This window comes from Genypterus blacodes, unplaced genomic scaffold (assembly GCF_046128005.1).
Source record: "Genypterus blacodes isolate CSIRO-AG114 ecotype Tasmania unplaced genomic scaffold, CSIRO-AGI_Gbla_v1 ptg000119l_1, whole genome shotgun sequence".
Taxonomy (NCBI): domain Eukaryota; kingdom Metazoa; phylum Chordata; class Actinopteri; order Ophidiiformes; family Ophidiidae; genus Genypterus; species Genypterus blacodes.
The window spans coordinates 577,274-592,164 of NW_027466922.1; the positions used below are offsets into that span (position 1 = coordinate 577,274).

The 14,891-nt window shown below is 47.2% G+C and overlaps 3 protein-coding genes across 3 annotated transcripts; 1 reads left to right on the forward strand and 2 right to left on the reverse strand.

The window, feature by feature from the left end:
- The first annotated feature begins 351 nt into the window (after positions 1 to 351).
- Positions 352 to 3,662, forward strand: LOC143009961 (ATP synthase F(1) complex subunit alpha, mitochondrial). The gene is made up of 11 exons (XM_076162063.1): positions 352 to 483; positions 1,011 to 1,086; positions 1,185 to 1,354; positions 1,447 to 1,620; positions 1,765 to 1,931; positions 2,072 to 2,372; positions 2,462 to 2,686; positions 2,779 to 2,886; positions 2,973 to 3,117; positions 3,207 to 3,357; positions 3,444 to 3,662. Exons 1-11 carry the CDS (start codon positions 352 to 354, stop codon positions 3,520 to 3,522), a joined length of 1,728 nt encoding a protein of 575 aa, XP_076018178.1. The 3' UTR covers positions 3,523 to 3,662.
- Positions 3,663 to 4,390: 728 nt separating this feature from the next.
- On the reverse strand, positions 4,391 to 6,110 carry hwa (huluwa). Its single transcript, XM_076162049.1, has 3 exons — positions 5,526 to 6,110; positions 4,963 to 5,170; positions 4,391 to 4,557 (listed from the first exon to the last, which is right to left on the reverse strand). The coding sequence occupies exons 1-3, from the start codon at positions 6,108 to 6,110 to the stop codon at positions 4,391 to 4,393; spliced, it is 960 nt and encodes a 319-aa protein (XP_076018164.1).
- Positions 6,111 to 7,207: 1,097 nt separating this feature from the next.
- On the reverse strand, positions 7,208 to 10,347 carry LOC143009964 (dnaJ homolog subfamily B member 5). The gene is made up of 4 exons (XM_076162067.1): positions 10,179 to 10,347; positions 9,362 to 9,620; positions 8,683 to 9,236; positions 7,208 to 7,813 (listed from the first exon to the last, which is right to left on the reverse strand). The coding sequence occupies exons 1-4, from the start codon at positions 10,284 to 10,286 to the stop codon at positions 7,580 to 7,582; spliced, it is 1,155 nt and encodes a 384-aa protein (XP_076018182.1). The 5' UTR covers positions 10,287 to 10,347; the 3' UTR covers positions 7,208 to 7,579.
- Between the last annotated feature and the right edge of the window lie 4,544 nt (positions 10,348 to 14,891).

Genomic DNA, 14,891 nt, shown 5'->3' on the forward strand with positions numbered 1-14,891 from the left:
AAAAGCCCCGTGATATATGTTAATCGATATTATTATTAGTATTATTATATATAGCTTTTGGACTTCCTGGAGTGAAGCATCCCCTGTTTTCCCATATTTAACTGTTCTTTTATCATTGTGTTTTAAATGTTAGTTAATGTCGTATTTTCCGCTGTTTTATTTCAGGTCTATTGCAATTTATATATTTTCATAGGTTAAGTTTTCATTTAATGCCTGAACTGTTATTTTAATTATTTAACTATGTTCTATCGTTATTTTAAATTCACTTTACTAAATGAAAAGGAAAAAAAAAAAAGACTAGAAAAGAAAACATTGTCTACAAGAACTGCTTCCGGGTCACGGTGACCTTTCATGTCTCTTCCCGTGTCCGCCATCCTTCTCTCCCCGCCTCCGTGGAGCAGGACTCATCGTCAGGACACCAACATGCTGTCAGTTCGCGTTGCAGCGGCTCTTGCCCGCACCCTACCCCGCCGGGCTGGATTTGTAAGCAACTATTACAATGTTATTTTACACAATTTCATCGATAAAGTGTAGAAAATTCGCAAAGTTGTGCATTTTGTGGTTGTGAGTGTACACGGCCATCTTTGCACCGGAGGACACCGGGCCCTTCCCTCTGCCCCCCCCACGCCCCCGTTACAAACCGGCACGACTCGTATATCCCTATCAGCTGTAGAAAGTATTTAAATGTTAATATTTACCTATGAACGTGTCGACGCGAACGTAATAAGCACTGAGAGCTATCACAAGCTGGCATTGAAGGTCAGCTTTGACGTTTCCACAGGCTAGCTAATGTTATCATAGCAGAGTCATGTAGTGATGTCATTATAGATGCTTATAATGACAACAATTGAGCAATATCTAATTAACAACGCACCTTATACATTAAATGTGAAATATCGTACAACATTTTATATGTACTGTTTAGCGCAAGTAATTCTTATTTTGTGACAAATTCATATGTCCTAATCTGGATTATTGCTACTTAATTTACAAAACAACATTGTTCATAGGTATCTAAGAATGTTGCTGCAGCATGTGTTGGTGTGAGGAGTCTTCACACCACCAGGCCATGGCTTGCGAAAACAGGTGGGTGTTTAGATCAGACTGACTCCATTAGATTGAGCTACATTCATATGTTGTAAAGATTGTTTGTGTTTAAAACTTCAATGCTTGATCTGTTTCAGGCACAGCTGAGGTCTCTTCCATCCTGGAGGAGAAGATCTTGGGTGCAGACACAAGCGCCGACTTGGAGGAGACGGGCCGTGTGTTGTCCATTGGTGATGGTATCGCCCGAGTGTACGGCCTGAGGAACGTGCAGGCTGAGGAGATGGTGGAGTTCTCCTCAGGTCTCAAGGTGAGACGGATGGAAGGACTTTAACACTTTGTCCTCATCAAGAACGGCTGGTAGTTGTTGTTGTACTCACCTCTTTGCCTGCTTGTGTCCAGGGTATGTCTCTGAATTTGGAGCCCGACAATGTTGGTGTTGTGGTGTTTGGTAATGACAAGCTGATCAAGGAGGGCGATGTTGTCAAGAGAACCGGCGCCATTGTAGACGTGCCTGTTGGGATAGAGCTGCTCGGCCGTGTCGTCGACGCTCTCGGAAACGCCATCGATGGAAAGGTACAGATTTACAAAGCCAGAGGAGTCTTAAAAGTATCTTAAGCTCTATAATGAATCCTTTCCTTCTTGGCTGTGTATCTTTTCTGTCATTAGCCGACTGCCAGGAAACAACACTTATATTTGTCTCCCACTGTTTGTTCACAGGGTCCTCTGGGTGCCAGCACCCGTAGGCGTGTGGGTCTGAAGGCCCCTGGTATCATCCCACGTATCTCCGTGAGGGAGCCCATGCAGACTGGCATCAAAGCCGTGGACAGTTTGGTTCCCATCGGCCGTGGACAGCGAGAGCTCATCATCGGCGACAGGCAGACTGGGTGAGACCATGAAGACCAAAGTGGATGTTTGGGCTCATTTATTGTTTCCGGTCTGCCCACTGCTTTTGCTATTTTCTCACTCTTCCACGTCGACGCAGCGATTCCTTCTCTGCTGACACTTGGAATTTTGTTTTCCACAGCAAAACGGCTATCGCCGTCGACACCATCATCAACCAGAAGCGCTTCAACGAGGGAACCGACGAGAAGAAGAAGCTGTACTGCATCTACGTCGCCATCGGCCAGAAGAGATCCACCGTGGCCCAGCTGGTCAAGAGACTCACCGACGCCGACGCCATGAAGTACACCATCGTGGTGTCGGCCACCGCCTCCGACGCCGCCCCCCTGCAGTACCTGGCCCCCTACTCCGGCTGCTCCATGGGCGAGTACTTCAGAGACAACGGCAAGCACGCTCTGATCATCTATGACGATCTGTCCAAGCAGGTGGGTGTCACTGAGTCCTGATCTTCTACCGTTGCTGGAAACTGACATTATTTATATAATCTGATCTGGTTTCCCCCCCCTGTCTGCAGGCCGTGGCCTACCGTCAGATGTCCCTGCTGCTCCGTCGCCCTCCCGGTCGTGAGGCCTACCCAGGAGACGTCTTCTACCTGCATTCCCGTCTGCTGGAGAGAGCCGCCAAGATGAACGACAACTTTGGTGGCGGCTCCCTCACGGCCCTCCCCGTCATCGAGACCCAGGCCGGCGACGTGTCGGCCTACATTCCAACCAACGTCATCTCCATCACAGACGGACAGGTGTGTATGCGTCTAACACCTGGATTCATCCAAGAGGAAAACCTGGAAGCGGTTCCTAAATCCTGTTCTGTAATTATCCCCCTCTGGCTCAGATCTTCTTGGAGACCGAGCTCTTCTACAAGGGTATTCGTCCCGCCATCAACGTGGGTTTGTCCGTGTCCCGTGTGGGATCTGCCGCCCAGACCAAAGCCATGAAGCAGGTGAGTCTTTGTTCCATCAGGCCGATCAATGCATCAGGGAGCATTTCTTGTAATTCTGACCCACTTGACTGTGACGCTCCCCTCAGGTGGCCGGTACCATGAAGCTGGAGCTGGCCCAGTACCGTGAGGTGGCCGCCTTCGCTCAGTTCGGATCCGACTTGGACGCCGCCACCCAGCAGCTGCTGAACCGCGGCGTGCGTCTGACTGAGCTCTTGAAGCAGGGACAGTACTGTGAGTATTTGTCTTGACACTTCCTGTGTCGCTGCCATTTATTCAAACAGGATCCGTTGCAATTTATATTTTATCTTGGAATTTTTTAGCCCCAATGGCGATAGAAGAGCAGGTGACGGTCATTTATGCCGGCGTGAGAGGACATCTGGATAAAATGGAGCCCAGCAAGATCACCAGGTTTGAGAAGGCCTTCCTGCAGCACATCCTGAGCCAGCACCAAGAGCTGCTGGGCACAATCAGGTGAGCACAAGACTTCAATGCTGCAGCTCATCTAACGCATCATTCAGGAGTATTTTGTAATTAAACGTCTTGTGTTTTTGTTCCAGGGCTGATGGGCAGATCTCTGAGGCATCAGATGCTAAGCTGAAGCAGTTAGTGTTGACCTTCCTGTCCAGCTTTGAGTAACATGCTGGCTTTTCTGCTCTCATGTTTGCATCGTGCAGCGTCCCGTTCTTCTTTCTACAAAGTTTGAAAAATTCAAGTGGCACTTGATCTTTAATGTACAGATATCTCTGAACAGAGAATAAAATATTTCAACTCCTTGACACCTGGAGTTTCCCCTCTTCTGTCTTCATCACAAACTCCATCACCTGTTTTTACACAAATGCAACATCGATGTGCTGCCTTTCTAACTTCTAAATGATGTTTCTTGAATAGATAACAGGATTGTAAGGAAAAGGCCAGCCAGGAATTGGCCGAATTTTTGTTTGTTAAATATTTGGCAAGGAAATGGTTTCCTTTTACCTCCAAGCCAATGAGACGGAGCCTGAGAGGAACTGCAGCCATTTAACCATAGATTTGAGTTAACACACGCAATTCCCAGTTTAGTAGTTTGATAGTATATAGGAGCTAAACATTTGTTGTCTAAATACTCCTGCACTCATGAGCTTAACTCCATTATGATATGTAATCTTTATTAGACAAAGTGATACAGAACACTCCAGGTGATAGCAGTGAAGATGAATCGTGATGTGAATGTTGATAGAATCCAGAACAGGTGAACAGTTTAAGCTCCAACAAGTGACATTATACATAGATAAGTGAAGGGTGAGCAGTAAATATAAATACGATGCTGAACCGAGTGTGAGAATGGAAATTGTCTTTAAAAATAACTAACTTGAACTATAACAGTGAAGTGATTGTGTGAGACAAAGTGATTTAATCTGTGTACAAAGATATAAAGATGCCAAAAGGTATGAATAAAATGAATTAAATAAGACTTTATAGTTAAATTAACATTTAAAATGTAACCCACACCCGCCGTGGAGGCGTGTCAGACCCAGTACTGTTTGGTGTGCATGGCCGGTCTGTGATGTTTATGCTTGGGGACGTTATTCTGTCTGACGTAGCAGGGGTCATAGTAGTCCCACTCCAAGGCCGAGGCCAGGACGCCGTTGGACAGGCCGTCGCTATCTGCAGACAGGATCCGCAGGGAGACGCCTGAAAGGAAGCCAGTTGGAGGTTACAAGGTGGGTTTGAATTCAAAGCAATGGTAGAAATGTGTTGAAACGTAGCGACAGTGACGCCCCAGAATTGTTATTTCTTCCTTTCGCCATCAAGCTTTTCAAATTCCAGCATAAAAACGTACATATTCTCAGTCCAAATTGTTGGGATGACGTGTTTTGCATGCTAGATACATGCTGGTGATTCACATACTGCAGGTTAATGGAATATATATAACAAATACTCTGCATATTCTTCCTGAACAAAGAATCAATTGACTTTCTGATGCTTCTTGAGAACACAATTTAAATGATTTATACAGGTTAATATTCCATAGTGTCTTTAAAATATTGACTATGTTCATTGACTGACAATAATAACACAGTGGACCTGAAGATCTACCTGCACTTGCACCAAAGTCGCTGTCCAGCCCAGGACCCACTGTGGACGTGTTGAGGCAGGACGTGTCTGAGGGCCTGTTGCTGTTGCTGAACTCGCTCTCCACCTCCACTTTGTCAAATGGATGCTCTGCAAACCCTCGGTTGACATATGTCAGCACGTCATGAGAGCTGCTGCGACACACGTAACCCACAACATGCTGCGTCCGCTCCTACGGAAACAAGGTCACACTCCAATATCAAGGAGAAAACTCAATTTAGAATGTGTGTTGAAAATCTTATATCTTCTTTTCTTATATTACTTTAATTGGAGAGGGTGTGTGTAAATTGGAGAGGGTGTGCGTGCATGTGTGTGTTTGTGGATTTCATGCTAATCCTTTCCATTTTTATGTCATGTTTTATTGAGAGAAACAAATAACACAAATAATAGTAGTGGGAGAAAGAGATGTGAATGGGTGACATCATGGAAATGTCAATAGTTGTTACATCATTGACATCAAACATGTAATCTCAATCTCATTGTCACCGTCTCTTCCCTGTGACCTTTGCCCCCGCAGGGCCTCTCACCGTGGGCGAGTTGGGCGGCACCAGGTTGCCTCTGGTTTCCGCCTCCGAGTCGCTGGACTGCGGTAATACCGGCGCGCTCTTGCTCCAGTCCGTCCGGGTGTTGCTGTCGGTCCGGGAGCAGGAGCGCAGCTGGAACCTCGGGATGTAGCCAGCTGCGGACGAAGAGGCCCGGATGGAGCTGGGCGCCCTCAGGGACCCAGAACCACCGGTACCGTCCGGCCTCAGAAGCCGGATCCGCTGACCCACCGCGGCCCTGTCCTTGGACGAGGCTCTGGATGAGGTGACCGGATGCGGCAGGACGGGCTCGGATAGAGACATATAAGGTCTCCTCTCGTCCTGGAGCAAAGGAGGAGGAAATGGACTCCTGACTCTTTGCAGGCTGGAGTCCAACATCATCTCCTCCGCGTCCTCCCGCGTCTCTCGCCTCTTCTTCGACAGGATCAAGAACTTGTAACCCAGGAACAGGCAGTTCAGCAGCAGCAGAACCACCACGCAGGGGATCAGCAGGAGCACCACTAAGGTCAGGTTAGTCACGGGGAAACCCTCGGTCAGGTTCGATGCTTCGGTCTGACGTATTTGCGACATTTCACTCCCCGGGACATCAAGGCGAATTTAGGGAATCGCTGATCTCAGTTCCACGCGTGTCTCTGCGCGCAGGTGGTGCGGAGGATCAATCAGCGTGGTGGGCAACTTTGCTTGACAGTAATTCCGCGGTGGTGACATGTCGCTCAGACGCGCACACGGGGTTCGAACGTAAAGCCTCTGTGTTGTCATCTTCCTCTTCATCGTAGTGGGGCAATTTGTGTGTGTGTGTGTGGCACAAAGCGGCGAATGTTTATCTCAGACGAGAATCGAGCAACAGGTGCTTCCTATTATTTTACTGGGGCGTTTCATGATTTCGCCGCTAGATGGCAGCAGTGGGTCGTGCAGGGAGAGCTGAGCTGTGAGAGGAGAAGGGCTGAGATCGAGTAAAAGTGAACATCCCCGTGGAAAAATGATCGCTTATCACTTAAACCCATGCATATGAATTATTATTTCTGAAGCAAAAGATAAAATTAACAACTCACAGCAGTATAAGGTATTGAACCATTAAACATACTCATAGTAAAGTGTTTAGTTCAAATGAAAACCCTCATCATTCTAATGTTGGGGTTTGTTTATCAGACCCATTGCAGAAGGAAAGGCTGAGAAAAAAGAAGGAAAGAAATAAGAGAAGAAATATTTTTTATATTTTTTTTTTTACGATCTTATCCCACCTTGGCTGTAGTTATAGGTAATATAAGCGACACTGGCAAGTCATATCGGTTTTTATGTTTCCTCCCACCAGTTGTTCTTGGTGTTCATGTTTATTAATGGCAGCTTCAGTTTGACTGTACAGAAAATCTACCTTTCTCACAAAATACTTATCAAAAAAAGGCTAGAATACCAAAGTTCAAATTCAAATGTTTTTATTATTCATGCTCTCAAATGTGTCTATAACAATTCCTAATATACATAAAGCGTCTGGCTCAGTGCAGTATTTATATATACATACATTTATATACATTGTAGTAGCAGTATATGTACAACCTCGATATAATTCAATAGAACATTTAACCGATGAATCTCTCTTAGAGACAACATTTCTGCTTTTTGCACACAAAGTACATCTTTGTATCCAAGTACATTTTGTTATAGTTATAAATCAGTGTAAAAGATCAGTCATATGAACACCATATAACTTTGGCTTTTTTTTCTTCACATATTTCTACCTTTCAGGTTTAAGGAAGTCTATACAGACTTGAATTGCAAACGTTGATCCTGTCTGCAAGTATAACAGTACAGATCACCTTCTCACTCAAGACAAAGGCTGTTCTTAACGCTCTCATGTAGCATCATGATGCCTGACGTGTATACAACTGTAGAAAGTCGTATCCTCACTCAACTACAGCTCACTTCACTGTGGCTTTGCCGTGATTCTGTCATACTAGCACCTTTGGCAAGGCTGTGTTTGTTAATTGATAACAACATACACACATGGCGAAGCCGTGTCAGTCTGGCCGTAAGGAAGCCGACTAGCACTTGGCGAGGCTGTGCTTGATTATTTCACGGGACTGGGGTGGGATCCTGTCGGGGAAGAGCACCTGGAATTCCACCACCAGGTCGCCTCTCTGAGAGGGGCTCTTGGCCAGCGGCAGCCCCTCGCCCCTCAGTCTCCTCAGGGCGCCAGGCTTGATGACATCGCTGCACGGCAGTGGCATCATCCGGTTGTCAAGCGTGGGGACGTTCACTGTGCAGCCACATAGCGCCTAGGGAGCCAAAATAGAAGGACAGGTTAGTTCTCTAGATCTCTTTCATTTACCTGGGACAAGTTTGACAACACATCCGAGGCCCTGTTATGTCAGAATGAACTCTTCCTGGGTTTATAAAAACTCAATTAAATCTCTGCTGTTCTTTTGGAGGGGCTTGTTGTGTAACAGCTAAATATGGAGCGTCTGTCTATCTGAAAGAAGAGCCATTGTTATGCAACAGACCTTTGTTACAGATGTTGTAATCGCTGTTCTATTTACTGGCTGTGTGTGGGAGTGAAGTGCTTTAAAGGGCCGTTGAAAGATGGAGGAGGTCTTTGAAATGCCTCCATCTCTCTGACTGCTAGCCGGCTAATCCGTGTGTGTGCGGGGGTTGTAGGAGTCAGAGCCAGAAGCTGCCGCCTCTCCAGCATCCCCGCCTGCCTAATAGAGGCAAAGGAGTCTGCAGCGTCGTAGTTAAGAGGCAGAGCCGAGTGTGATTCGTGTGGGCAGTCGGCGCTAAAGCTAAATTTAGCTTCCGCTCCCCCCCTCTCTCGCTCTCTCTCTCTCTCTCACTTTCACTCTGCAGGGGCTGGTGAGGTAACGGAGGCGTTGGCAGGCTTCTTGCTGGTGTGTGTGGAGCTGAGAAACGGCTCCAAAGCGCCGTAACAGAACACAGTGTTCTGTCCTCCGTCTACAATTAAAGAAATCACCTCCCCACTGTGGAGGACTGATGCTTCTGAATCATTTAAGTGTTACCTAAAGGTTAGGAGGCAGCAGATGGGTTGATGCTGCTCTGAGTGCGTGTCATAGAATGTGCTCCTCTAAACCCTGACAGGACGCATATATAGTATAGGTATTGTGGTGTGTGTATAGAAACATGAACACACCTCTTTGAGGGTGATCTTGGCTGTGTAGACGATGTTGGCTCCGTCTCTCTTGTACTTTGGGTGCTCGTCGTCCCTCAGAACGAAGGTAATGTCTGCAGGCGTGTTGTTGGGCGTCTCGTCTCCCTCTCTGGGGAAGGTGATCTTGGTCCCGGCTTTCCAGCCTTTATTCACCACCACGTTCAGCACCTTGTCCTCCGACCTCAGGCTGCGGCCGTCTGGGTTGACGCGGCTGCGGGTGATCTTTACGTGCTTGGTGCAGCCGTGCAGCACCTCGTCTAGGGTCACCAGCAGGTCGTGCACCACCGCCTCGGCCTGCAGGTGCCTCTCGCCCTTCCTCAAACCGGCCTCGGGACCGGCGAACCCGCCTACGTGGCTGAAGGGGAATCGTCTGAAGGGGTTGAAGAGTTCCTCCTCGCCGTCGCCGTCGTTGCCAAAGAAGATGTCAAAGTGATCGGAGCCGTGGAAGAAGGAGGAGAATGTGGCGTGGGCATCACCTTGGAAATTGTTGCGGTAAACGCTGCCTTGACCCGCTACTGACATCCCATTCTTAAGACCTGTGAGATAGAGAAGGAGACATGTAGAAAGAGTTGAGCTCACTTAGTTCACACACTGATATGAATGCAGAATGACGACTTTCGGCTCCATCACTTTTCAATTGTGACATTTCAAACCCCCTCACCTTCTTCTCCAAACTGGTCGTAGATGCTTCTCTTTTTCGGGTCGGTCAGGATCTCGTACGCTTCGGCGATTTCTTTGAACTTGTCCTCGGCGTCTGCGTCGCTGTTCTTGTCCGGGTGGAACTTGAGAGCCATCTTCCTGTAAGCCTTCTTGATCTCGTCCTCGTTGGAGTCCGCCGACACACCCAGGACCTTGTAGAAGTCTTTGCCTGCGGGCTTGATGGTTAGGCAGGGCGCCTCTGGCTCAGACTTGATGCCCTCCTGTAGAAAGAGGCACAAAGATGCATCAAACCACTGCTAAGGTCCAAACATATATGAATCAGCTGATAGTGATGTGTTACACTGCAACCTCAACGGATATGCTTAGCGTCTAGAACACACACAGACACACACCAACCCGCTATCTGCCATGCATTTTAATAAGGCTAATGTACAAAATGTGTGTGTGTTGTAGTGTGGGAGGGGGGGGGGTCGTGTGTGTGAGGGGTGACAGACTTCCCCCAACGACCGAGATGCTCTGCAGCGATTGGCTGCGTACGAGCGAGCGACTCTTTCATTTGAATGAACGCACAGCAACAGAGGAAACCTGACCTAATAAGCGCCGATAGAGACGACCGAGTATCGATTAAGCTGTACAAACATTGTTTATCATCATATTTAATCTCTTATATTCTGCCAGCGAGTGAAGACAAATTACTCAGAAATTCCCCGATTAATAAAAAATTTTAACGGATGATAATTACATCACAGCTTTAGAAAATTAAACTTACCAAACTCTAATATAAGAAATGAGTAGAAATAAAGAAGGAATGAACTTACCGCTGAGGACGCGGACCCGGAGCTGTCGCCTCTGTGCATCACTCGGACTTTGCACTTGACATTGACATTTTTGTGCTTGACACCGAACTGAGTCCAGATGAGAACCATGGCTGCGGCTTAAGAGAGGAGTTTGCGGGTGCTTGGAGAATCTTGGAGATGCTTGTGTCCTCTCTCGGCTGTACCGTGATGTGCTGAGAGTCTCCGTCCTCGCTCAGGATAAATAGGGCCGCTGTAGCTCCGCCCCTTACTATCCGGCTCGCTACCCACGCGCCGTGACTGAGCTTTCCCCGGCCCCGCCCCCCTCCTCTCTCTCTGCCAGCGCGCGCGCAGCAGGGGGGGATACCGACACCGTCGTGTCCTCGCGCGCGCCTCTTCCACGGCCATTGGTGCTCCTCGCGCGGATGTTGCAGCCTCCATCTCCATCCCGAGACTCACTTCCGGAGTTCTGAGACAGTCACGACGCGACGCAGTGGGGAGCGTCTTCTTCTTCTTTTTTTAACACACACACACACACACACACACACACACACACACACACACACACACACACACACACACACACACACACACACACACACACACACACACGGACAGATGGACACACCGCGCAGACACACAGACAAACTCCAGACACTCTCCTTTGCCGTTATGGAGTCTTTCTAGCCCACTCGTTCCGTGAATATATCCGCTTTACTGTGGGTGAGGGATTCCTGGGCAGTATGACATTCTTGTTCTCCGTGGGTTTATGCCCAGGTTTAGAATATTGCTCGCTTTAATCTGTTAATCCACTGTGCTACCGGTATGAAAATAAACAACACAACAATGATCGATTAGATAAACACAACATCTGACAATCGGATCTGTCTTATGCAACAGAAACAAGACAAGATGGATTAGCTTAGATGAGATTTGACTGAAAGGTTCTGCACCTTAGACACACACACACACACACACACACACACACACACACACACACACACACACACACACACACACACACACACACACACACACAGTGGAGGTAACATACTTATATAAGTAATCTCATCATTTTCTGATGTTTTTGGACATTGGATGCATTCATTTCAGCTTCACCTTTCAGGTAGAAGGCACAAGATGGACAAACCTCCCAGGCACAGTGTTGTAGTTTGGATGGAGCTCACCTGAGCTGCCCTTCTAAGATTGTCACCTTCTCTCAAACAGCCGGTGCGGTGCTGTGAATGCTATTCGGTGCAGATAGGAGTGAGTTTGTTGTTTGTTGTGCTGTTTTTGAGCTTATGTATACATGCACATACATTCATCTTTATTATGGGAGTACAGGTTGTAATGCCAGGACATCACAGCAAAACAATGCCTTTCTTTGTTGATAGTATAAGCTCAGTATTCTAATAAAGAACCCTCCTTATAACCTTTACACGTAATCATTTAGAAGGTATGAACATGTAAGCGAGAAAATCAGGGCATCTGCATTCATTACAGCTCATGTGATGTCATTCCACAGGGAATCTCTTCCCAAAAAGGAGTCAAAGATTATATCATGCTATGCATATAACACTGAATCAAAGCAGCAGCAGCAGCAGCAGCCAATGGCGCCATGGATACGGTTGTGTCAGAGGCAGCGTACATACATGGCAACACTTCCTCACTGATGCTGAATACATCCAATGAGCGATTCAGCTTCCAGGGGATTCTCCATCCGTCTAACAGGAAGCAGGAGACAAATTTGGTCCGAATGTGCCGAGCTCTGGAGCGTCACACACACACACACACACACACACACACACACACACACACACACACACACACACACACACACACACACACACACACACACACACACACACACACACACACACAGCCGCTCTTGCATTCTATTCACAGAGCGGCTAGGACAGAGTGAATCAGAGCAGCAGCCTACTGCACAATGTTCATTCTGCCTGCCCACGGGAACAGTCTGACTGTGTGCTTGGCATCTTTTTTTTCACACACACACACACACACACACACACACACACACACATAAAAGCTGCCTGTCAATCTCAGAGAAAATGACATGAATTAAAGCACAAAGCTGCAGACTGTTGTTGTTAATTGGCAGGAAGGTGGACAGCTATATGGAACCTTGCCTTCTGATTATATTGTTTGGCTTCTTCACATGAGTCTCTGCCTTTGCTAGAATAATGAATTTAGCAAGAAAACCCAAATATGTTAATACATGCTGTATATGTACTATTGTCACCTATTTGTGTGTCCTTGGTGGTGTGGGATTTGGTGCCGGTGTGTGTGTGTGTGTGTGTGTGTGTGTGTGTGTGTGTGTGTGTGTGTGTGTGTGTGTGTGTGTGTGTGTGTGTGTGTGTGTGTGTGTGTGTGGAGCCTTTACCCTTCACAGGTTCAGCTCAGTCACACACTCTCCTGCTGTGCTGCACAGGAGCAGCAGGTGCATGGAAGGTGAATCACAACCCCCCATCTCACATCGTCCCAACACTTTTTCCCGTCCTTCAAAGGTCACGCTGCCCTGAGGACCAATCAGTGTAGTAATCCACCGGGGAAATGCCACTATACGTACAGGGTCAAAGGTCATTTGTATCTAAAGTTTTCAGCAGATGGGAGAGAGAGTATCGGAGAAACTTTCCCTGTGAATCTAGGCCAGAATACTAAACTGAGAGCTCCGATGCGCTTGATTTGACTCGGTCACCATCTCAAATAAAAGAAGAAAATCTACTTGGCTAGACATATTTTATCACCAAGCAAGAGACGAGATGTTCTCATCTTGCTGTTTTCTTACCCTCCCCTCGTCTGGCGCCTTCTCACCCCTTGTTCTCTCGCTCCCACACATGTCTGGGAGTGTGACTGTCTGATATCTGTCACAGCGGCTAGACGAACAGAAGGGCGCACAGACAGTCAGACAGATGACAGACAAGCCAGCAGATCTCACCTACACTTATTCTCCGGCCCCAAAGGCTCTCTGCTCTGAAAGTTTTGCCCAAGGAAGGGAAGAAAGGAGAGGACACGATGATGAGGGGAGATATAGACGTGAGCGAGCGAGGTTGGAGAAGCGATGAGAGAGACGGGAAAAGATGAAACCTAAAGAGAGCCAAAGAGACGAGATAAGAGAAAACAATGGGATGGAGCCCAGCGCAGAAAATGGCAGTGATGGATTACGGCTGGCAGAGAAGTGGGTGTTTTTGCTGGGGGAGCACTTTGTGAAACCTCAGCTGTACAGCTCACCGTCTGCACTGCTGAAACACTGCAGAAACACTGCTGCATCTTAAATCTGCTGCTGCTAAATCAGTGTTTACTGCATGTTGCCCCCATTTTCTCAAGTGCTGTCTAAGAATAAGACCTCCAGAGTGTCTTTAGCTGCAAAACAAACTCTCTAATAACGTATCTTTTACCTATAAAGTCAGTTTTCATATTGCACTGCTCATTAGATTTAATATTCAGTGTTTCTGCACAGCATTTCTGTTCAATATTCAGTTTGCATACATACAACAGCAGAGCCATCTTCTCTATGAAACTGCTGCCATCTGCTGTCCAGAGCAAGCATAGCAGGTATTTTGTTTCATAGGAGTTCTCATTAAGATGTCAGGCATGATACAAGAAATGTGACTGTTTTAAAATCCTACACATGAGAGCATCGCCTGTAATCGTACCAACATGACCTCGGCGTTTTGTAATCAATCTGCAGTATAGCCTCGGGTTTCCTAGGGTTAGGAAAGCACAGATGGAGTCCGGGAGTCAGCAGACTGGCCGGGATCTCAGAGGAGGTGACGAGGAGGAGGAAGATGAGAGGCGACAGGCAGAAAGGCCAAGAGCATGGCAGTAATGCAAAGTGAAGGGAGGTGTCACCAACCGGGGGACCATGACAGATGATCTGAGCCACAGCTGAGCATTTAAATGAGCTTTGCAGAATTTAATGCAGGATAGAAAAGTCACAGTCTTATATTGAAAACATGTATTCCTATTTGATGCTCAGTTAATAGAGTAGCTGGTTTGAATTGTGTGTGTTACTGTTCTCAGCAGATAAATCGGAGCCTAACCATGGTCCTGCACCACATCAGCCCAGAGTAAGATCTTCTCTTTAAGATATATTTAAATACAGTTTAGAAATGGAATAAATAAACATCCGTTGCGATATACAAATGTCACCGTAACAGCAGATTTCCTTCATAACGGCATATGCAGGAAGTGTGTATGCCCTTAACCTCACTTAGAGCGGTGCGGTGGATTGGATTTGCAGCGTAATGTCACAACGCCCTTTGAACAAGCAGAGGCCTCCTGCTGGAGCCGCCGCTCACACTCACTTATGCACATTTGCATGCAAAATGGATGCTGCTTACCAGAGAAACACGGCAGCAGCAGATGCCAGCGTAGCATGAAGGCAGATAGCTGGTGAGAGCCAGAAGAAAGAGACCCCCGCCCCCCCCAAACACACACACACATACACACACACACACACATAGAGTCTACAAAGGGCTATAAACCTGCTGGCCAAGACTACAGTAAAGAATGTGTGTTACACCTGTGTGAGTCATATTCAGGCTGTTGACTTTGTCGCTAGAAGGATATGGAGAGTGTGTGTGTGTGTGTGTGTGTGTGTGTGTGTGTGTGTGTGTATGCCGGGTTGTCCCATTTTTGTCTGGAGACCAATGGGGCTGCAAATATACAGGAAGCAGGATAGGAGTTACCGATTGGGTGGAAGCAGCTACCCCA

Bases quoted from the DNA above. Each gene is read 5' to 3' on its own strand.
- hwa (XM_076162049.1), bottom strand. From the start codon at position 6,110: ATGTCGCAAATACGTCAGACCGAAGCATCGAACCTGACCGAGGGTTTC. The intron at 5,171-5,525 runs GTGAGAGGCCCT...TTGTTTCCGTAG, and splicing joins TGCCGCCCAACTCGCCCACG to GAGCGGACGCAGCATGTTGT. The intron at 4,558-4,962 runs GTAGATCTTCAG...GCTTCCTTTCAG, and splicing joins CGACTTTGGTGCAAGTGCAG to GCGTCTCCCTGCGGATCCTG.
- LOC143009964 (XM_076162067.1), bottom strand. From the start codon at position 10,286: ATGGTTCTCATCTGGACTCAGTTCGGTGTCAAGCACAAAAATGTCAAT. The intron at 9,621-10,178 runs GTAAGTTCATTC...CTCTTTCTACAG, and splicing joins CCGGGTCCGCGTCCTCAGCG to GAGGGCATCAAGTCTGAGCC. The intron at 7,814-8,682 runs GTGTGTTCATGT...TTGGCTCCCTAG, and splicing joins CCAAGATCACCCTCAAAGAG to GCGCTATGTGGCTGCACAGT.
- LOC143009961 (XM_076162063.1), top strand. From the start codon at position 352: ATGTCTCTTCCCGTGTCCGCCATCCTTCTCTCCCCGCCTCCGTGGAGC. The intron at 1,621-1,764 runs GTACAGATTTAC...GTTTGTTCACAG, and splicing joins GAAACGCCATCGATGGAAAG to GGTCCTCTGGGTGCCAGCAC. The intron at 3,358-3,443 runs GTGAGCACAAGA...TTTTTGTTCCAG, and splicing joins GAGCTGCTGGGCACAATCAG to GGCTGATGGGCAGATCTCTG.